Source organism: Dromiciops gliroides, chromosome 1, assembly GCF_019393635.1.
Source record: "Dromiciops gliroides isolate mDroGli1 chromosome 1, mDroGli1.pri, whole genome shotgun sequence".
Classification (NCBI taxonomy): Eukaryota; Metazoa; Chordata; class Mammalia; order Microbiotheria; family Microbiotheriidae; genus Dromiciops; species Dromiciops gliroides.
This window is the reverse complement of record NC_057861.1, coordinates 750182004-750204390: the sequence shown is the minus strand read 5'-3', so window position 1 is coordinate 750204390 and position 22387 is coordinate 750182004. Positions and strand designations below refer to the sequence as shown.

Sequence of the window (22387 nt, the reverse complement as noted above, 5' to 3'; positions counted from 1 at the left end):
TATTCTGAGTTATTTGTTTTTGTTATTTTTTCTCAACTGATTATTTGATCAAACTCTTTAAAGCATTTCCCTAGCAAATTGTTTGCCATGGCAAGTGTAAATTGATTCTAGAAGTATTATTTTTGATAAGCATATTCCAAAAAAAAAAAAGAGGGGAACATTTGTAAAAGTTTTCTTTGAGATTGTGTTGTGCTTTAACTTGTATTTAAATATGTTCAGATTTTTCAAAAAAGTAATTGTATACTAAGTTAAAAAAAAGGGGTATTATTTGAAATTGTTGCATAATTATATATTGTGTTCTGAGTCAAGATGTATTCACATTTTTTGCAATCATTTATTATCCTCAATTTTTAAATCCATATGAGACTTGGATTATGGGAACTTATCATTTAAGACACTAATTACCTTTATTCTGAGTTATCAGATGCCAGTTGGCCAAGGTTCCATCCAATCACAAGAGGAATACATGCAAGAGCAGACACTGAACTGTCACATGAGGGGAGACATGCATGAAGTCAAGGTATGGCCGAGAGAACGGCTTTTGACAAATGTTGAGGTTGGATTCTCTTGGTTTAATATTTTATTTTATTTTTCCCCACAATATTGTACAGATGGCTGGAAGTATTCATCCCACCCATCTCACTTCTACACCTGGCTTCTATGCTCCCTCCTATATGCCTGATGCCATGGACATCTTAATCCCATGGATCTGATTAAGTCTGACTCAGTTTCCTCCAATATGTTCGGTGGCATGGACGTATATTCCATCCACCTATTTTAAGCCTGGCATACTGTATGGGCAGTATATATTGCTCAAGTGTGGGAACGCTCATATCCCATCATTTCTCTGTTCTTTTATGGTAACCCCCATAATTATCTCAGGTGTCATGATAAATACAGTGTTGAATTTGGCCTTGACACCTGTTACCAATTATATTAGATTTTTAAATTTCTCATAATGGCATGAGGATAATTAGGCAGATGATGCAAAAAGTGATAAAACAAAGATAAAAATTATTTTTATTAATTAATATTGCAGCAATTGTCTTCTCAATTACCCTCCATGAGGGGGGACTATAGTAAGATTATAATTTTAAAGAATGTTTCAATTTTTGTTTTATTATATGTTTCATGTGTAACAACTAAGATTCTGAATTCCCTTAGACATGTTTTTGAGAACTTTCATTGTTTGATTTGATTATTGACAAAGCTATTTTAAAGTTGTGTTAAGCTCAATTTTGTAGGAAATTTTCCTGGCTGATTACCAGCATCCACACATCAACCCCTGTAAAGACTTCCATTCCACGACTACACCTAGAGGACATCTGAAAAAAGACTTTCAGAGACTTTAAATGAACAGTTTTGATTTGTTGTTTTTGTTGTTTTTTTTTTCTCTTTCTGTTATAATATACACCATCTGTAATATGTATTCTCTGCAGAGGCCCTCCCTTTGCAAGACTAATGTCAAAGCGTCAGTTCATGAGGACAAAAAAAAAATCACCCCTCTGGACAAAACTTTCCTCTCTTCCTTTTCTATATTGTTGTTCACATATTATTAGTTATCAATAGTTATTATATTCTTTTTACTGTTCCGTCAAGGAAACATTTTGTTTCTTGAGGAACAACAGGGGGGACTGTAACGATTGGAATAACGCCACCTGCTGGATACTAACTGTAGAAGAGTTCTGCCCATGAAGCGAAGGTCTTTGAGGGCAAGACCAGGAGTCTTGTCTTTGGTATCAGGAAGTGACGCGGACTAGTGGGAGGAGGAAGGAAGAGACTGGCGCGGAGTCTCGGGCCTCTTGCCTCTGGACTCTGGCGGAGAAGGGAGCTAGAAATGTGCTCTCCCTTTAATAGATAGGAATCTAGGCCTTTTTCTCTCTCTTTACCAAATTCTTATTCTCCTTAATAAATGCTTAAAAGTCTAACTCTTGCTAAAGCTTATAATTTATTGGCGACCACTCATTAGATATTTTAGACAGTTTAGCTAGAATTTTAGCCCTTAACACCATCACTGCTGCTATGACTGCCATCCCTACTCCCAGCAGGCTTTCCCTGGTGCCATGGTCTCACCTCAATGCCCTCCTCTGAGGCCTAGTCCCTTTCTCCACTAATATGATTCACTAGAGGTATGTTCCCCTACCCACCATTCATTGGGCACACCCTGGAAGAGATGAAGATTGTTCTGGCCAAACAATTCTGGAGAGGACAAAACTCCAGGCATCATCCAAAAGACATGTCTTCCTCATCCAGAATATGTGTGTTGCATAGAGGATAAAGTGTGTAACGCTTGGAGTCAAAAAGACCTGGATTCGAATTCTGTCTGTGATACTAGTTGTTCAATCATGTGTGGGTCACTTAATCTGTTTCCTCGTCAGTATAATGGGGGTAAATGTTATTGGAAAGGCAGCTGACAGAGTGGCTAGAACTGCCCTTAGAGTCAGGAAGATTGGGGTCCTAGTCCTTACTTTGACATATACTACCTGTGTGTCCCTGGGTAGGTCACTTCAACTCTGAGACAACTCAAAGGCATTAACTTGCAGAGCAGGTACCAAGCTGCATTGGCAGAGAAGGTCTCCTCACTTGGGAGGTCAGTGTCCATGTGTCTCCTTACATCACAGGGCAGGGCAGTCATAAGAGTCGAAAGAGATACACTATAAGGAAAGGACTTGAACAAATCTGAGATATTCCGTTCTTATTACTACCTATTGCACTGGAAACACTCAGGGCTCTGGGATGCCCAGGAAGGAGGACACTTTCTCTTGGCTGGTGCCATGCCAGGGCCTCCTTCAAATTATGCAAGTCATTGGGAAGTAGTTAAGTGATAAAGAGCTGCTCATTAGCCTGAATCCATCCCTGGCACAGCTGCCCAAAGAATCTTCCTCAGGAGCATGGCTGATCACAGCACTACCCTGCTGTGGCCCTCTACTGGTTCTGGGTTCCATTCTACCTGCGTAGGTTCCACAATGAAAGCCCTTCAATGTCCAAGGCCAGCCTCCCTTTCCTGATCAATTTCACCTTGGTTGCACTCATACTCTCCACATTCCAGCCAACCCCTTCTGCTTGTCCATCCCCAGATACACCATGCTCTGTCCTGTCCTGCCTCCAGGGCCTTGCACTCCATGCCTGGAGTGCTCTACCTTTACTCCTCCACCTCTTGAAATCTCTAGCTTCTGTCCAGCCTCAGCTCAGTGACCACCTCTGGCAGGAACCCTTTTCTAATCCTGCCAGCTGTTAGCTCTCCTCCCCTAAGAAAAATTATATTTATTTCCCACAGACTTGGAACTGAGAACAAAGAGACTTGCTATCCACCAAGCCACACGTCATGAGGAACTGCTACATGTAACAATGATCTGGGCAGCTAGGTGGCTGCCCAGCACTGCACAGAGCACTGGACCTGGAGTCAGGAAGACTCATCTTCTTGAGTTCAAATCTGGCCTCTGACATTTCCTAGCAGTGTAACCTTGGGTAAGTCACTTAACCCTGTTTGCCTCAGTTTCCTTATCAGTATAATGAGCTGGAAAAGGAAATGGCCAGCCACTCCAGTATCTCTGCCAAGAAAACCCAAAATAGGACAGTCAAAAACAACTGAAAACAACTGAACAACAAAATTACAAGGATACTAGCAACAATAGTAACTGCTAGTATCATTATTGCATTAGTATCACATATTGCTTTGAGGTTTTACAAACCACATTCTAATAACAACCTTGGGAATGGGATAGAATGAACATAGGAAAGAACCAAGCAAATGGAAGGGTCAGGAGTCAAACTCAGCTCTTGTAGTTTCAAATCTATCCCTGCATCAATGCCCAAGGAAGGGCTCTGCTCCCACAAATGTTGTGACAGCAATCCACAAGCTTCCCCAGAAGCTGTCTAGAATGAGTGAAGGTCAGAAGGAGAGAAGCCCCAGGAAAAATAAGCAGAAGAATAAAGGACACCCTCTCCAGTAACCAGGGCTGAGAAAACCTTTAGAATCCTCTACAGTCCAATGATGGTGGATGCTACATGGGCTGGTTCCCAGGTCAAAGAGGCCCACCATATTTCAGGTGGTTTAAATCTTGGAGAATGGAGAGGTTTCCAGTGAGAGGATCATCATCTCACAGATGCAGACCTAGGAAGGACCTCAAAGGTTATCTCATCCAGTATCCAGCCCAGGGATTTAAGCAGTCATTCTTATCACAACATAGCTGTGTTGCCTCTTTACAGAGATGATCAAGAGGAAAACTGCCTCTCAAAGAAAAAAATATATAATTTGCAAACTCAATCATGCCTTGCCAGTCACAAGGAAATAAGGACTTTAAAGGGGAATTCAAGCCAGGAAAGTCATCTCCAATTATAGCATATGAATAACCAAGACAACAAGGAAGTCTGTCAACACATGCAGGCAGGGCCATTTTGAATTACCAGCTCAAAATGGAAATGGATCACACATAAAACTGGAGCAAATGCTCATCAAAAAACCCACATTATGACTGACTTCTAGCAGATTGTTTTCATTTGGGGGGAGGGGGAGCTAGAGGTGGTCAGCTCTGCCCAGAGCCCTGGCCTGCCCCAGGCAAGTTACTTACACTACTGTGGTTACAAATTGACAATGACCTTGGCCCACTCAAGTGTCCATGAGACAGGTCAATAACAGCCCAATTAAAACTGACCATTGTGTGGTACAGTTTACATGCCTGGAACGCAGTTCCTACAAGCTATGAAATAGATGCCTCTTCTAAGAAGTCGATCCATTGACATTTATTAAGCACCTACTATTTGCCAAGTACAGTGCTAGTTGTTACAAATACAAAGACAAAAACTAAGCAGACCCTGTCATGAAGGAGTTTACATTATCTCAAAGGAAACAACATGTATGCCTAGAAGGAAATACATGTACCCGTATTCATTTGACCTGTAGTCATTTCAGAGAGAGACAATGAAGGGGGGCTGTGAAGAATCTGGAATGGCCTCATATGAGGAGGGGACAGTTGAGCTGAGCTTTGAATGCCGCTGGAGATTCTAAGAGACAGAAATGAGGAGAGAGGCAGAGGATGCGGCTTGTACAGATGCATAAAGACGAGAGATGGCATGTGGAATATGAGAAGCTCATGGAGTATAGTTTGGCTAGAAAGTAGGGTCAGTTAGATAACTAGCATTTAGTAATCACTTATTGTCTACCAGGCACTGTGCTAAACAATGACAGGTCTGAAGGCAGGAATACAGATTCAACTAGAAAATTGAAATAATGAAACGGGGTTTGGGGGGAGGGGGTTCCAGATGTAATTTTATTGGCTTGGTGAATTCCCAGTGACTATTTGAATAAATTGCTTTACCAATGCAGATTGCAAATTGCCTAGAGCAAGGAAAGGTTAGATGGCTTGCCCAGGGTCACACAGCCAGAGGGCAGGACTTGAACCCAGGTCATCCAACTCCGAGATCTCTACCCATCATTCCATACTGCCTTCCATCCTAAGTCATGCAGGAAAATGCATGGTATATGCCATACCACTAAAATCAGTCATCCCTGAGAAACTTCCATAGTTGCTGTCAAGCAGAACTCACCTCTTCCTCATCTTCTCTGCCTATTTTCCACACAAAGGTCTAGGAAGAAGAAACATAGACTCTCAGAGATGTAAGAGACCATAGAGCTCATGCCACTAGCTGTGTGACCTGGGACAAGTCATTTGCTTCCCTATACCATCTCTAAAATAAGAGGGCTGAGTTGGGGTCCCTTCCAATTCCAAATCGACAATCCCTAATTTTGGAGATGAGAAAATTTAAGCTCAGATGAGTAACTGATGATTTATTAAATCATTTTCTGGCCATCTGAGGATAGGATCCTATTTCCATAAAGATAATAAAAGGCTTCCTCAGTCATGCTGCTTAGAGACTTCTAGGGGTTCAGATCCCACCATCTCCCAATGGATCCTATTCACTTTGGGGAAATTCTCATGGTTAGGAAGGTGAATTTTTTTTCTATACTGAGTCAAAATCATCCCTCCACAGAGGAAGCAATCATCCCATTGTTCCTTGTTCCACCCTTTGATGCCACACTGAAGCAATGTCTCTTCTATATAATAACCATCTGCAAACAACTCCCTTGTCCTCCCCACTCTCCCTCTATCCCCCACCAAGGCTTCTCTTCTCTGGATTAAGCACACCCAGTTCTTTCTATGGATTCTCATCTAGATCAGTCAAAAAGAGGGTATCTATCAAGCTGGGAACTGTGCTAGGCACTGTGAGCTTGAAGCCCTTCCCCATTCTGCTTGCTCTCCTCTGAACACTAATCATTTTATCCATGTTTTCCCTAACCTGCAGAATCTAGAACTGAAGAGAGAGCAAGGCAAAAAACAGCAAGACCATGGGCTCCCTGTTATTCTCTAATTCATTAGCAGGTGGCTTCTGTTCTCCCCAAGTGAGCTGCAAACACTGTTGGCAAAGATGATTTCTGACCATTTTTACATCCTCTCTCCCAACACAGTGGTTGGAGAGGTTTTTTTAAACCTAAAGTGTGATTTTATGTCTCTCACCATTTGAATCCATCTTATCAGATCAGGCCGGCAGTCCCAGCCTGTCGAAGTTCCGTCCCGAAATGCATTGGGCAGCCCACCCACCTTGTCTTTGGAAATGGAATGTGTGCCTCCCTGTGCCTTTGTCCACGCCACCAATAAAATGCTGATGAGAATACTGGCCAAGGCTAGAAAACATAGTCTTGAGAAGGCTCACAATTAAAGTTTGGGCACTAACACCTCAATTATTAGTTAACGCTTTATCAAGGCTTCTCCTTAAGGTCATAGGATCATGACTCCAGAGCTAGAAGGGATCTTAAAGACCATTCAGCTCAATGCCCTCACTGCAGATGTGAAAACTGAAGCCCAAAGAGGTCAAGTCATTTGTTCAAGGTCTCCAAGATCGTGAATGGCAGAGCCAGAGTTACACCCTGTTCTGATTCCCAAGCCAGAGCTTTCCAAATGTACCACGGTTAACTGACAGGCAGCTGAGAGGAAGACAAAAGGGAGGCCCCTGAGGATGAGGGCCTTTAGGGAAGAAAGGGGCACGACGAGCCTGGGAGAGGGCACAAAGGACAGGCTTTATCTACTGAACAATGGTGTTAGCCCCCGCCAGGACACTGAAATTCCTCTCCCCCTTCAGCCCTGACACATCTCTAGGCTCCTGCTTTTTATGAGGGAGGGGAGGGAAAGCGAGGGCAGGATTCAAATGTTTTAAAATGTTTCCAGAGGACTTACACAATGAGTTGTTTCCAAGGAAGGAAGGAAGAGAAAGAAGAAGGAAGGAGAATTCCCTTTTACAACATATACCCAATGGAACATCATCCAGGCTCTTCCTGAAGCCCTAAAAGAATGGGGAGCTCACCACCTCTCCAGTCAGCCTATTATACTTTGGGATCTTGGCTCTCAAGGTTAGGAAGCATGACTCCCTCCCATGTTCCTGGTTCTGTCCTCTGGGGCTAAACAAAAGAAGCATAATCTCTCTTCTACAGGACACAGCCTTTTATATCGTTTCATATGTAGTTTAACCTACAATAATGACTAAGATTTCTCTTCAACCAAGAAGAAGCCACCAGCAAACAGGTCAAAATGGAAATGCTTACTGCCGTGGATTATCATATGAATTCAATGCTTCAATGGGTCTGTGATCTCATCAAGGTGGGTGTCCCTCCATTGGTACAAATTGCAACCTCCCAGACTCCCTCACTCTACTGTTCCTCATAGCAGACTTTAGATTCTTTTAGGCCATCCTAATGAAGTTATTTGCCCATTAAAGAGTACTGGAGCCTGGCTCAAAGGATCTGGGCTCAAATCCTACTTCTTTTACTTACTATTTATGTGAACTTGGAGCAGTTATATCATTTCCCTGGGCTCCAATTTCCTCATCTATAAGAAAGAAGATGTTTGACTCAGGTCCCCTTCAACTTTTAAGTTAGGGATCTAATTATCCTCATGTTGTAGCAGAGAATTTCACTTGGCAACGTACTCTCAAGGTGTTGCAACACTCAAATTCCAAATAAGATTCTTCTCAGCTTTTTCGCCCTTTCTTTCTATCCCTTGGACAATATAAAATATCGGATTTTCTCTTCAAACACAACCAAATAACTGTTTGAAATGTATTCAGAATGTCTCGGTCGAATATTCCACAGTAAGGGACACCTACACAACACAAACACACACTGGCTAAGCTCCTGGTGCCGTCATTAAGACTACCCAGAAGTGGGAGGGAAGCCACCTGAATCACTTTCTTAACCACCTCAATAAGCTTGGCCATGTTATGACCTCCAGGTGGTGTGAAGTGAGATGTGTCTAATATATTAATTCTGCAATCAGAGGCAAATGCCCCTTTTTAGATGAAGGCTATGTCAGGAGTCGGCCAAATCTCATGGGGCAGCTTCAAAGTTTCTTGGCACTGCTTCCCTTCCTGCCTACATCCACTTCCCAGCTTGCTCAGATTCTTTCATGGTTTTAAAATCAAACAAAAAAGAAGGCGAATGTTCCCCTAATGGTGCTTGGAAAGAGTGAGTTAGTTGCACAGGTAAAGAGGATTCTTTAAACAAGAAATTTGGGGATGAACTGAGAGCTGTGCAATCACTTGCTTCAGAAAGAATAATTGCCTTTGCTAGACACAAGAATCACACTTGCATATTATGTGGGGTGGCAATATCTCCATGAGATCATCAAAGCAAAAAGGTAGCCCCTTTCTGCATAGGCAGACAAAGAGTAATGACGGGGGAAAGTAGATATCAGTAAAAACCATAAATGCTTGTATGTCTTATGCCAAAAAGAGTAAAATCTAAGAAGACAGTCAACAAAAATACATTTCCATCATGTGAGGATTAACCAATGACATCACAAAAAGTGAATGGAGGCAGCTAGGTGGCTCAGTGGTTAAAGCACCGGCCCTGGATTCAGGAGTACCTGAGTTCAAATCCGGCCTCAGGCACTTGACACATACTAGCTGTGTGACCCTGGGCAAGTCACTTAACCCCCTTTGCCTGCCAAAAAAAAAAAAAACACAAAAGTGAATGGGTCTTCGGTTAGGCCACCATCAAAGTCTATACTTTGGTGATTCCCCAGCCTGGCTGGAATTGGCATACCTGGCTCTACAGGTATACCCTGCCTAATTTCATTAACTGGTTCCATGAAACCATGGCTTTAGGTCAAACAACATTCCAAGGGTGTAGTTCATTCCATGTAATGGAAGCACAGCAGACCCAGAATTGGAACCACTCAAGTGAGAAGCAGGAATCAGAGTTCCACTGTTAGAGTTTGGTGAATAAGAATTGGAGCCACATTGTTAGGGGGAAGCAGGGAGGAAACTGAGATCCTCTGGAGAGGAGAAAAAGGACAAGACACCAAAGTCATCATGAATGGAGAGAAGAGCAGGAAGTAAAGACCAGAGCCATGCAGGAAGGAAAGGAGAGCAAGGACCAGGAACCAGAGATATCCTGTCTGGAAATGGGATGCGGGAAGCTAGGACCAAAGCCAGCCTGGAAGGAGAGAGGAGCAAGGAGGAGGACATAAATAACCGGGATGGGAGTGGGATGCAGGGAACTGGAATCAGAGTCATCCAGGAAGAAGAGGAGAGAAGGAAGTAAGGACCAGAGCCTTCCTGGAAGGAAAGAAGGAAAGGGACAAAGAACTAGAGATATCCTGGCAGGGAAGGAGATGCACCAAGCTGGGACCAGAACCATCAAAGAAGGAGAAGAGATCAAGGAGCATGACACAAATACAATCAGGCAGGGAGTAGGCTTCAGGGAGTTTGAACAAGAGCCATTCTGGTAGGGAGAGGGGAACAAGGAGCAGGGACTAGGAACTAGGGTATCAAGGAGTGGGGAACAAGCACTAGAGATAGTCTAGTAGAGAACAGACAACTTGGAGCAAGGATCAGAGATGAGTAACAGTAGTCACCCAGGCAGGTAATGGCAAGACATCAACACCTCTAGGGCAGGGTTCTGAAGATTGTGATTAATGATCAATTTCTTAATTAGGCTATCAAATAATTAATAAATTAATGATCAGTGGTTTTTCTCAATAACCAAAAACAAAACCATGGAGAGGCTGAAAACCTCAATATGCTTTTGGAAAAGGAAAAAGGAAAAATCAAGCCTTATTAGTGCACATATAATGAGGAGGTGAGCTAGAAGTCTTCAGATCCCCCTGCCGAGAATGTGGCTTCATCATGAGACTCAACCACTCCAGCAATCTGGACTGGGGAACGTATCTCCATCCACATCTCTCTGGTTGGTTTTCTCCTTCGTAAGCTGGGTGACCCTAGACTCCAATGAAGGGGCTCAAGGATAGGAGCTCATTTCTATTAGGCAAGAATTTGCCTAGATTATATTCTGTTTATACTTTAAATAGAAGTAAGGTCTCCTGGTTGGGTGGGGTGCCACCCAAGATCAAGAAACATGTTCCCAAAGAGTTAGAGACATCTCATCAATCAGTCATGTCCTTCAGAAACTGACTGACTGACCTATGGGACTGGGCCCTAAATGAGGAAATAAAGGAGAAAAAGCCTTAATTCTAATTTAATAATTGGTTGTTAACATGATAGCAAAATTATTTCTCTCAATTGGGTGTGGCTATGATATCCTAACAACATTCCAAAATAACTTTAACCACCCCCCCCTTGCCACTATCATGCAGATATGCCTCTGGAAAGTTCTAGGTTTATTGGCAATTTTCAACCCAAATATATAAGCCAGGCTTGCTTAGAGTTGTTCAAGCTATAGAAGGCACCTAAATCATATGCTTTTAACACAAAGGTAGTCATTAGTGGAGGTTGAGGGAAGAGAATCAATGAGTTACATCCTTTAGTATCAGCTCCCTAACATCCAATCCTGCTATTAAATTCTTCAGTGAAACTCTGTTAACTTTGTAAAAAATGAATGCCCTTCCCATACCACTTCACCATTGAAAATGTACCCCCCTAAACATTAAAATATCAGCACTAAAAGGAACCCTGGAGATCACCTGGTCCAACCCCATCATTTCTGAGAAGATGGGAAAACTTTCATTCTGATGTAAAAGGCGTTTATCTCCTCCAGACAGCCGGCCAGTCCCACGTTCAGAGTACTGCTGAAAGGAGAAGACCCAGCACACAAAACTGCAGAAATGAAGTGAGTCCATTCCCCTCCTCAGCAGCAAGAAGAAAGATTCCTGGAGGAGCGGGGGATCACTGGTTCCAGCCTCCCATCCACCCCCAGCTTTGCACCCTTTCTGGTGGCTCCTTCAAAAGCAGACACATGATCTTTATGCCATGAAATGTCCTCCAGCCCATGTCTCAGCACCTGCAAAGGATCAACTGCTCTGTTAGAAATCAATCAGGAGGGGGGGGGGGTTGAGGGGAGGGGCCGAGAGAAGGTAGGATTTGGCCTTGACCTTGGGCATGACCTACCTGATTTTCTTCATGTGAGACCCTCATCTGTTCCTTGAGAACGGACATGCGGGCTGCCTCCTCTTTACGCAGGACTCTTTCTTTCTTGAGTTCAGGGCTCCAAAATGTCTTAATGCTATTCATGGAAGACCCCAGCTTGCTGTCCTTGATGTCTAGCTCTTTGCGGAGGAGGTCATTCTCCCGCTGCAGCTCCTTGAGCTGAGCCTGCAAATCCAGCATGGTGCTGTCCCTTACCTGTCTCAACATGGAAGGAACTTGGTGGTGGTGATGATGAGACGATGTGGTCAGCCCACCATGCTGGTCAGTGTAGGAAAGGACATCAGTGTGGGAGAGGCCAGCAGAGGCGATATTGGGGCTGCTCCCCATGGCCGTCACCCGACCCCCATACACAGCTCGGTTTGTAGCCCTTCCGAGGGTCATGGTGCCCTTGGGGAAAGTCGTAGATGCTACTCCCTCGTGGTCACTCAAGTACATTGGTCCAGATGTTGCATAGGCTGCGTTAAGGGACTGGATGTTTTCCATGGACAGTGTCTTGCCTGTTCCTCCCCCACCTCCACTACTGGTTCTCCGATGGCCCAAACGAGGCGACCTTGGCAAGCGAGGCGACCGGGAAGGGCTGCCTTCCAAGTTACTGATTGTTCTCGCACTCCCGTACATGGTTCTTCTAGGATGAGGGACGACCAAATGGAAGAAATGCTATACTTGGGTTTGGAATTTGGCCAGGATTTCCACAACTGGCCAAGACTTTCACTGCATTATCTTCATAAGCTGCACCAAGAAATGCCTTCCATCAGAGATCTGAAAAGTTGAAAGAAAACAGAAAGAGAAAATTAAAATTAAATAACTCGAAAACTCTAAACAATATTACAACTCATTTCCATAGCAATTAATTTACAATGCACTTTCCTCAGGGCATTCCTGTCAAGTTGGTTGTGCAAATATTATCCTCATTGTAGAAGAGAAAATGGAGTCTGACAGAGGTTATATGATTGACCCAAGATTACCCTGCTAGTAACAACAACAATAAACAAATCCTATTTCTATAGCACTTAAGGTTTGGAAAATCATTACTTCCCAGAAGCCCTTATGAGGCAGGTAGTATAAGAACTGTCATTTTACAGATAAGGAAGTAAAGCTCACAGGAGTGGAGACTTGGCTGAATTTTTCCATAGCTTATGACAATTTTTTTAAATTATGTTCATGACAATAATAAGGAATCAGATTGATACAATACGTTCAGGTTTGCAAAACATGTTATATACATTATCTCATTTGATCTTCAATACTACCCTATAAAGTAGAATACCATACTATCTCCATTTTTTTTTTCAGTTCAAAAAATGGAGGTCCAGAGAAGTGACTAAGCCATACTCACACATCTAATAAGAATTTAACTTACTAGCTGTGTGACTCTGGGCAAGTCACTTAACCCTCAAAGTCATTGCCCCGCAAAAACAAAACAAAACAAAAAAAAAAACAGAATTTAAAGCAAAACTCAAACCCAGGTCTTCCTGAATTCCAGGCTAGTGTTTCATCCACTAGGTTACGCTCAAATGTTTTTATAGCACATTAGAGTTTACAAAGGACTTTTCTCACAACAACCTTTTTTTTGGTGGGGCAATTGAGGTTAAGTGACTAGCCCAGGGTCACACAGCTAGTGTCAAGCATCTGAGGCCGGATTTGAACTCAGGTCCTCCTGAATCCAGGGCTGGTACTTTATCCACTGAGCCACCTAGCTGCCCCCACAACAACCTTTTGAGAGAGATTATGCAACTAACACTTTGTCTATATAAAGGGGGCAGCCCCTTTATATAGAAGTCTGTGGTTTGGGGAGGGGATGGGAAGGAATTAGACAATCAAGGCTCAGAGAGTGTAGGTGATTTATCCCTGGTCACAAAGCTAATGCCAGAATGAGGACCTGAACCAAGTTCTTCTGCCTCCCAGTCTTCATCTCATTCCACTTCACAACATCATCTCTTAAGAACATGATTCAAACCAAAACCATGGAACACATCTAAAACAGAAAGCTAATATTCTTCAAATGATTTACTGAATGCAAATTTTAAGTACAAAAACAGGAGTCTCAGTGGGGTTTAGGAGCCATAGGGAGCTCCTTAGGAAGTCAAGGAAACCTAAGTACAGATAGTCATCTTTACAACTGCCCCCAAACTCCCCTTGTAACCCAGTCCTATTTAATGAATCACCCAGCATCACACAGGTAGCACAGTACATTGGCAAAACTGCTGGCTTTGGAGTCAGAAGACTTGAATTCAAATCATGTTTCTGTCATGTCACATTCATGTCATATTTGTGTGACCTTGGGCAAATGATTTTACCTCTCAAGGCCTCATTTTCCTCATCTGTAAAATGACACAGTTGGACCAGATAGGTTCTGAGGTCCCATCCAGCTCTATATTGAGGGTCTGCTATTGAATCATCTTCACCATAGGCACAAGTTAAAAAAAAAATTTAACTTACAAAACAACCATCCCATAAATCCTATCCAACAGATAAAGTCATGGTGGCGCCCTTCCATATATACTGCTCAGACTGATTTTCTGTGATTTCATTTCCTTCTTCAAAGGTGGCCTTAAAGATGATGCATTAGTTTCTTCCACACTCTCTGCAAAAACGTTTCCTTCCTCCTCACCACAAAGTTTTCCGTTTTCACCAGAAAGCTGGAGTTCAGCACTCTGGACAGCTCTCTGGCAATAGTGGTACCTGAGAAATGAACTAAAGATCTTGTGGGGGGGAAGGAAAAGGTAAGAAGGATTGTGACAATCAGAAACCAGGAAGTGAAAACTTCTGACTGCCCACTGACTGTCACATATATTTTAACACTTCTAGGTGTGCAAAATAAGCCAGTAAGTACTTTCCAAATATGGCTGATTTTTAAAAGAGAAGAGGAGATATGTTTGTTTTCTGTAATTTAAGGCTAAGGAAGCATTTTTTTTTTACCATAATAGCCTGTGAGGTAAATAGTACGTGTCTTATAATTTTCATTTTATAGATGGGGAAACTGAGGCTAAATGCCTTATCCATGGTCACAGTCATTAAGTGTTAGAGCCTAGATATAAACCCAGATCGCACATTTCCATCCCATCTAACATATCACACAACTCCCGCGCATCAGTGTTTTCTCCTTCACATACAATCATAGATTTAGAGCTTTGGAGTCATCTACAGCAACCCCCTAATTTTACATATAAGCAAACTGAGATTCAGAAAAGGTTGTGACCTCCAAAGTCACACTGGTAATAAATATCAGAGGCAGGATTTGAACCCAGGTCATCCTGACTCCAAGTCAAGTACTCTCTCCACTACACCATGCTGCCTTTCACCAAAATATTTCCCATAGCAGAGTTTTATAGAAAGCCTTCCCCAAGTTCTCCAAGCTAATTATATACCTCTTCAAAGATTTTCATATCAACATCAGCTGAAACTGCAAGAGAAAAAAACTAGGCACAACCTAAATGTCCAACAATGGAGGAATGATTGCATAATTTGTGGTCCATTAATGTAACAGAATGCTATAATGCAATTAAGATTGGCAAGAATGAGTAATATAGAGAAAATGGAAAAACTTTTATGAAATAATGTGAAGTAAAAAAAGAACAAAGCACACCAGAAATACAACTACATAAGAGTAAAAGTGAATGGGAGTTAATAAATAAGAAATCCTGATGGAGACTTAAAGAAACTTAAGAGCTGGGATATTTTATGCACTGAAACTCATTTATATCGATGCAAATCATTGCAAAGCAAGTTGAACTGACCACAATGTTTATTAATAGAGGCAATGTGTTGTAGTGGACAGAGTGGTGGACATGAAACCAATGTGACACTTACTAGCTATATGACCATAAGCAAGTGATCTAACTGACTGATACATATTTATCAAGTATTTGCTATGTGTCAGGAATGACATTTAATCTTTATAAGCCTCAGTTTTCCCATCTTTAAAATAAGGTTGTTGATACTATACTATAGTACCCATAAGACAGTTACAAGGACCAGTCTAATGAAATAATGTCTACAATACCCTTTTTAAGCTTTAAAACACCATGTAAATGTGTGCTAATATTATTGTTATGGTTATTTTTCCGACACTGATAATTGGTACTATTTTCTATTTATACTCTTTTCACTTGTATCCAGGAAAATCTTGTATCTATTTAGGCTAGGGTGTGAGGCAAGGTGGCAGTTAGAAATTCTGTATTAATGGGGTCTCAGAAAAAAAGCTATGGGACACACATAGATGTAGAAAGGACCTCAGAGATACTGTCAGTGAAGGCCTGAGTCTACAAATTCTGTGACATGAAATCTGTAATCATGGAGTCCAGTCAAGCCAGATGGACTCTACAACCATCCTGCCTATGAGCTGGGCTTTCTTAGCTCTCTGCTGTGACCAGCACATCTTTCATAGAATCACAACCAATAACAAACAGAAAAGCAATTTGTTGCAAGAAAATCTGTGAACCAAAAAAAAAAAATATCTCAGAGGCTATCTGGTCTAACTACTTTCTCTTGGCCACAGAAACTTCCTAAATCAACCTATTTAAGATATTGACTCAAATACTCAATAAATGGCACTGGCTCAAGACTTTCCAGTGACGGGATCAAAAAATATCCAGTGTCTATGTGACTAATATTGTGTGAGCCAAGCTCTAGCTCAATCTAAAACTTACTATATCCAATAGATGCATCCATCTCATTGTCAGAAGAGGAGTTTTTGTTTTGTTTTTCATTTTCTTTGGGATCTTTTAGGAACTTGGGTTTTATTTTGGGATGAAGGAAGTGAAAATAATCTGAGAACAGATCTGGGATGCTCTGACCCTGTCAGTGCTGGCCTGTAGAAAAGAGAAGCTGGTGAGGAAACAGAGAGAAGGGAGAAGAGATAGCAGAGGCAAAAATCTACACTGGGAATCTAAGGATGAGTGTATAAGTACAGGCTCTAGCATTTGTTATCTACATAGCCCTTGGCAAGTAATAGCTGACATTTTTATACTCAATCAATAAGTATTTATTCAACTCTCATTAGGTGCTAGGCACTCTGCTAACACAATGGGTACCCCCAAAAGGCTAAAATATCAGGAGAGTATTTTAATATGGGCAAAGCCCCTTAGAGATGTCACATTTGATAGACACTTTTTAATCTGTATCAGTGACTTCATTAGAATGGAGAAGTCCAGGTGTTAGAACTCCTTTCACCAATGCAGATGGGTACCTCATTGGTAATTGATGATCTTAGAGAGTGGCCTGGAGCACTGAGAGGTGAGGTGACTTCCCCGTGTGTGTGACTATGTAGCCAGTGTGTATCTCTGAGACCAGCTCCTCCAGACTCCAAAACTAGCTACATTGCAGTCTCTGCCCTTGAGACACTTTCCCTATTTGTACATCAGAAATCATGTTCCTTGTACCATTTATCACATAGGCTAATTATGAGGAAAGTATTTTATAAACTTTAATGCTCTAAATAAATGTGAGTTATCACTATTAATACTGTTATGATGAGGGGGCAGCTAGGTGGCACAGTGGATAAAGCACTGGCCTTGGATTCAGGAGTACCTGAGTTCAAATCCAGCTTCAGACACTTGACAGTTATTAGCTATGTGACCCTGGGCAAGTCACTTAACTCTCATTGCCCCTCCAAAAAAAAAATACTGTGATGACAATGTTTAGGCATTGTTTCCCCAACATCTCTCTTACCTTATCCCTGGAGAAGAATGACATAAACTACCATAGAAGGAAGAGGGCCCCATTATTTCTTTTTCCAAACATATTACATTGGCTAGATTCCTAAAAATCAGAAGATACTTGCAGAGGCTGGGAATTGGGTAAGAAATCACAACCGAGTAGGCATAGAACTTAGCCACATCTGGATTTGGTTGCTAAAATGGCAAGAAGTGCTATATTTAGAGTCAGAGAACCTGAGTTCAAATCTCGCCTTTGCCATTTGCTGCCAGTGTGACCTTGAGTAGTTCACTTTCCATCTCTGGGCCTCTCAGCCTCCCATAGCTATTTCTCAGAGTGCATTAATAAAGAATTTCTAAATAGTCTTGCCTCACACCCTAGCAAGCTCTCTCATGTTTGTTCTTCAGTCAAATGAGGAGATCGAACTTGATGGTTTCCAAGGTCCCTGGCAGGCCAGCCCAGCTCTGCTTGGACCTATTTCATAAAGACTTAAATCAGGCATGGTGAAGAAGGCTATCTAGACAGACAGAGCATTTATTTAGCTCTTGTTATGTATCAGGCAGAGTAGTAAGGACTGCTGTGATATAAAATACAAGCAAAGAGAAAGAGTCCCTGCCCTCCAGGAGCTTACATTCTAATGGATGAAGATAGCACACAAAAGGGTGATGAACTGAGAGAAGTGTTTATTTCTTGCCAACGTAGCAAAAAGCTAAAGTTACAACTCACCCCAAAGCCAATAGAGTTCTGCATCAACCATTAAAGCAAATGATTTCTATTCCTTATAAATTCTCTGACATATTAGGATTTTTTTGGACCCTCAAGCTTTTTCTGATTGTTGTCTCCTAATTTCTCTTCCAGCCTAATGTTTTTTAATCCACGAAAGAGAAAGCAAAAAGGATGAGCTATATTCAACAGTCAATAGCATAATATTGTTTTATCGATACTGTAAGTATTAATATCCTAGTGAACATGTTAATATTATCACAACAATGGGATATTACTAACGCCTGTTACTAACCTCAAGAGAATGGCCAAAAAAACATTATTCCCCAAACTGTAAATTTATCATAGGATCTAAAGGCAATAATCTTCAATTGTATCATAATTTCACCAGCATCCTCATCTTTGATTTGTTTTGTGCTTTTTTTTTTTTTTTTTTTTTAGTGAGGCAATTGGGGTTAAGTGACTTGCCCAGGGTCACACAGCTAGTAAGTGTTAAGTGTCTGAGGCCAGATTTGAACTCAGGTACTCCTGACTCCAGGGCTGGTGCTCTAATCCACTGCGCCACCTAGCTGCCCCCCAGCATCCTCATCTTTAAAATAAAGGAGCTTGGCTGAATGGTGTCTGAGGTCCCTTACATCTCAGAATTACAGACTAACAGAACTGGAGACACAGAAGGTTCCTCTGCAGCCTTCAAGTTCAATCCATACATCAAAATAATCTCTGCTATAATTCTTATGATCAATTTAAATACTACAATCTAGTCTTCCATTGAGTGGCAGCATAGTATAGACAGCTCACTGTGGAATCAGAAAGACTTGGGTTTAAATCATGCCTCTGAAACAAACTGACCTTAGATAAATCACTTCACCTTTCAATATCTCCAGACAATTTTCTATAACTCTAGATTGCAAAGAAGGCAGCCTGTCTGCGTTGATAGAAGGAAAATCTCTACAACAGTGGTGTCAAACCCAAATAGAACCTTTTCCCTGTGGACCGCATAATGTCTTAGAAAAACAAAAATTAACATTGTCTGTGTTGCACTGTATTTTTATTTATTTTGTTAAACAATTCCCAATTACATTTTAATCTGGTTTAGGCAGTACTGGGGAGTTTTGCAGTGACTCTGTCTCCACCAATGAAATCAGCAATTATACTGCTTATGAGAAAACCGAGTAAACTATTTTAGATACCAGTTGTTCCCAAGAACTATGCATTCTTAATTAGGCCATTCCATACATAGGAAGAGACAAATGTTATTGGAAATGGGACTAAAGAAATCCATTTAAAAGTAGTTAATTAATTCTAAAATGATTTTCCCAATGAGTACTTCATAAATAAAATTCAATATCAAGTTTTGGTTAAGACTTACCAAATCAAAGATGCCCCTAGTGAGCCTGGGAGAATGGTTGGCTTAAGTGACTATTAGTGCATAAATTATACACACACACACACACACACACACCCCACACACATTCATGTAGCTATGGTCTCAAGAGGTTTGCAGACTCTTGGAATGTAAACTCTAGATAAAAGAAGTGGGTGGGGACAAGGAAAGCTTGCTCAGTCTCGTCTGAAAGACCTCAGAGTATAATGGCCCAGAATGGTCTATTTTAGAACAAAAGTACTTCCTGCAGTCTGTTCTAAATTAGGTTAAGTCTAATTTCCCAGATCTCTGCCTCATCTCATCACCTGAACGGGACTGACAGACAGTGTGGGTTGGGATCATTTGCCTTCCTGGGGATCTGTACCCAGGGAGCAATCTTCCCTTTTCTTAGCAGTGCATCCATGTGATTATTCATTTCGTCTGACAACCCAAATTTAATTCTAAACACGTTTAAAAACAAGCACAAAATTGTCCTAAAGTCTAGAACTCAACGGGGGTAGCAGGATGAGGAAAGAGCACTTGGGATCAGGGAGACAACAATCCTCTGCCCTGGTCAGACTCCATTCAGCATCTTGTGTTCAGTCCTGTGGGCCTCATATTAGGAGGGAGCTGGATCAGCTGGAAAGTGTCCAGAAGAGAAGATAATCCCAATAGCATAAGACCTTAAGTCCATATCACATGAAAATCAGTTGAAGGACCCAGAGTGTGATAAAGCCTTAGACACGACGTGTTTGAAAAGATGTCATGGGAAAGAGAGCTTTGGCTCAGGAGCAGAACCAGAAGCGAAGCGGGTGGGGGAGATGGAGAGTTACAAAGTCAGACTTAGGCTTGACATTAGGAAAAGCTTCCGAAAGAGCCGTCCCAAAGCGGAACGGGAGCTTGGTTCCAGTTCACGAAACTAGGGCTGTTAAATCCAGAGGAAAGTTAGTTCTGTGAGGAAGGAACTGTCTTCAGGGGGGCCGCTGCATGGGGGAGGGATTAGACCATGGCTTGGCTCCCCAGAGGGAAGGAATGATTGAGGTATTTATTCAAGAGTTACTTTGAGTGACACCCGGGAAGCAAAAGGCAGAAGTTACAAAGAGGCAAAGTTATGCTGCCGTGTTGGAAAAACTTCTTTAAAAATTGAGATGTCCCAAAGGGAAAGGGACTGCCTTCAGAGGTGGTGGGTCCCGCCTTCAGACAGAATCTCAGTCTGGTGCTTGGTGAGTTGTGTTATAGTGGGAATTTCTTTTGTGCACAGGTCACATTAAATGGCCATTGAGGTCCCTGCCACCCCAAGACCCTGGGATTCTAGAAGCTTTTGTCTGTGTTTCAATAGGGAAGGACTTGCTTTATTTCACAGAAATCACTTGAGGCTGTTTCAATGGAAAGAGTGAAAAAAAATTTGTCAAATAAATAAGTAAAAAGCTAGAGAAAAAGCTACCAGGACACAAAGCAAGGCTTGTAAATCTCACAATGTGGTTAGTCAGCCTTAGTAACCTACCTCCCATTAGGAAAACAAAGGAATCTGGGCCTGCTTTTTAAATTGCTGAGGACCTCTGGTGAAAGGGGAAGGAAAGGAAGAAAATGAGCCATTTCCCTAATCATCAGTTTTCAATAATCTCTGTCCTTCTGTGCTGGAAGAATGAGCACACCACGTATTTCTCAAATGCCATGGTAACCAAGAGAGGCTGCGCTGGGGGCACTTGGGAAAGGACGGCAACAGCATAGCTTGTCACAACTGCGAAGGGGGAACAACCTGAAATCTAAGCTCAGGCTCTCCCCCTGCCAGGAAACTTGCCCAAGGACACCCATCCCCCACCTCCTAAGAGACTTTTTATAATTATTTAATTCCTGATTTCCCACATGGATACCTGCTCTCCCTTCTGGTCCTCCATGGTACATGACAAAGAGAAAGAAATGGATTCCATTATTCAACATCATCCTCCAAAGAAGAAACAGAGGCCTGGGGGAGTTAAGTGACTTTGCCAAGGTCTAGGAGCTAGTGTCAGAAGCAGGGTTTGAAGCCAGGTCCTCTGAGTCCTAAGTCATGTCTTTGTTCTGCTGTGTGCCAGCTCTTGTCCTCAAGGCCCTTACATTCTATGTGGGAAAGAGCACGTACAAATATGGTTGTTTACAAAATAGTCACAAGGCGAGCTTTGTTCAGGCACTGTTGGGGCATCACATATTTTTTTACTAAATAATCTCAATTATGCCACTAAAATGGAATTTCACATGTGTTCAAATAATGAAAACCGTATAGGGGACAATATTTAACTCAGAATGCAAGAGTGAAAAATCTTAACCAATACACGATGGAAATGTTTTTTCTCAAATCACTCAAGGAAGTAAAAAAAACAAAAGAAATATGATTAACTTATCTTGATTATAATACAGCTTTGGCCCTGATGGAATTTCATAGAGGGAGAACAAATTAAAATGATTGAACTAAGGTGCTAATGGTTTTATTAGGCTCATTTTAGAATCTGCCAGTGTGTGGTCTCCTACGGTGCAATATAGGATTATAGAATCACGCATTCAGAGCTTGAAGAAACCTTGGAGACCATCTCATCCAAATGTCTTGTTTGACAGAAAGGGAAACTGAGGCCAGAGGGTTTAGGTGACTTCCCCAAGGTTGACTGTATGTAAAAAAGTAGAATTTGAACCCTTGTTTTCTGACTTCAAATCCAGCACTCTCTCCACTGTACCACCCTGCCCCTTGAAAGATTCTGATAGATAACAGAAATTGGGGAACACTGTTGCAGCTTCTACACCTGGGTCCACAACAACAGAATCTACTTCAACAGCTCAGATACAGTGGAACAAACATTTTACTAGAGAATTCATCCCTTACATAGGCTTGGAAAAATGTGAGCAAAGAAATACTGGTTTTTTCCAGGAAACAACCAAGATCTACATCTCACACACATTATAGAAATAGGCAGAGGCAGGATGGAGCAATAAAAGATTGAATGTTGGTTACAGGGAACAGCAAGAAAGGTGGTTTGGAGAGAAATGTGCAATAAGCCTAGATAAGTACCTTAGAGACAGATCTTTAAATGCCATAATAGTGTGTACTTTATTGTAGAAGTCATAGGGAACCAGGAGGCAGCTAGGTGGCTCAGGGAATAGAGAGCTGGACCTGAAGTCAGGAAGACCTGAGTTTAAATCCAGTCTTAGGCACTCACTAGCTAGGCAAGTCACTTAACC

At 41.9% G+C, this 22387-nt stretch overlaps 1 protein-coding gene across 10 annotated transcripts in view; it reads right to left on the bottom strand.

Annotated features, from left to right (window-relative positions):
* The window catches only part of ERC2 (ELKS/RAB6-interacting/CAST family member 2), a 1007143-nt gene that overhangs the window by 965702 nt on the left and 19054 nt on the right, over positions 1-22387 (bottom strand). For all 10 annotated transcript variants that reach the window (XM_043976675.1, XM_043976679.1, XM_043976684.1 and 7 more), the window contains exon 2: positions 11398-12195. In XM_043976675.1, coding sequence (XP_043832610.1) covers positions 11398-12054 — 657 coding nt within the window. In that variant the 5' untranslated portion in view covers positions 12055-12195. The remainder of the gene's footprint in view (positions 1-11397; positions 12196-22387) is intronic.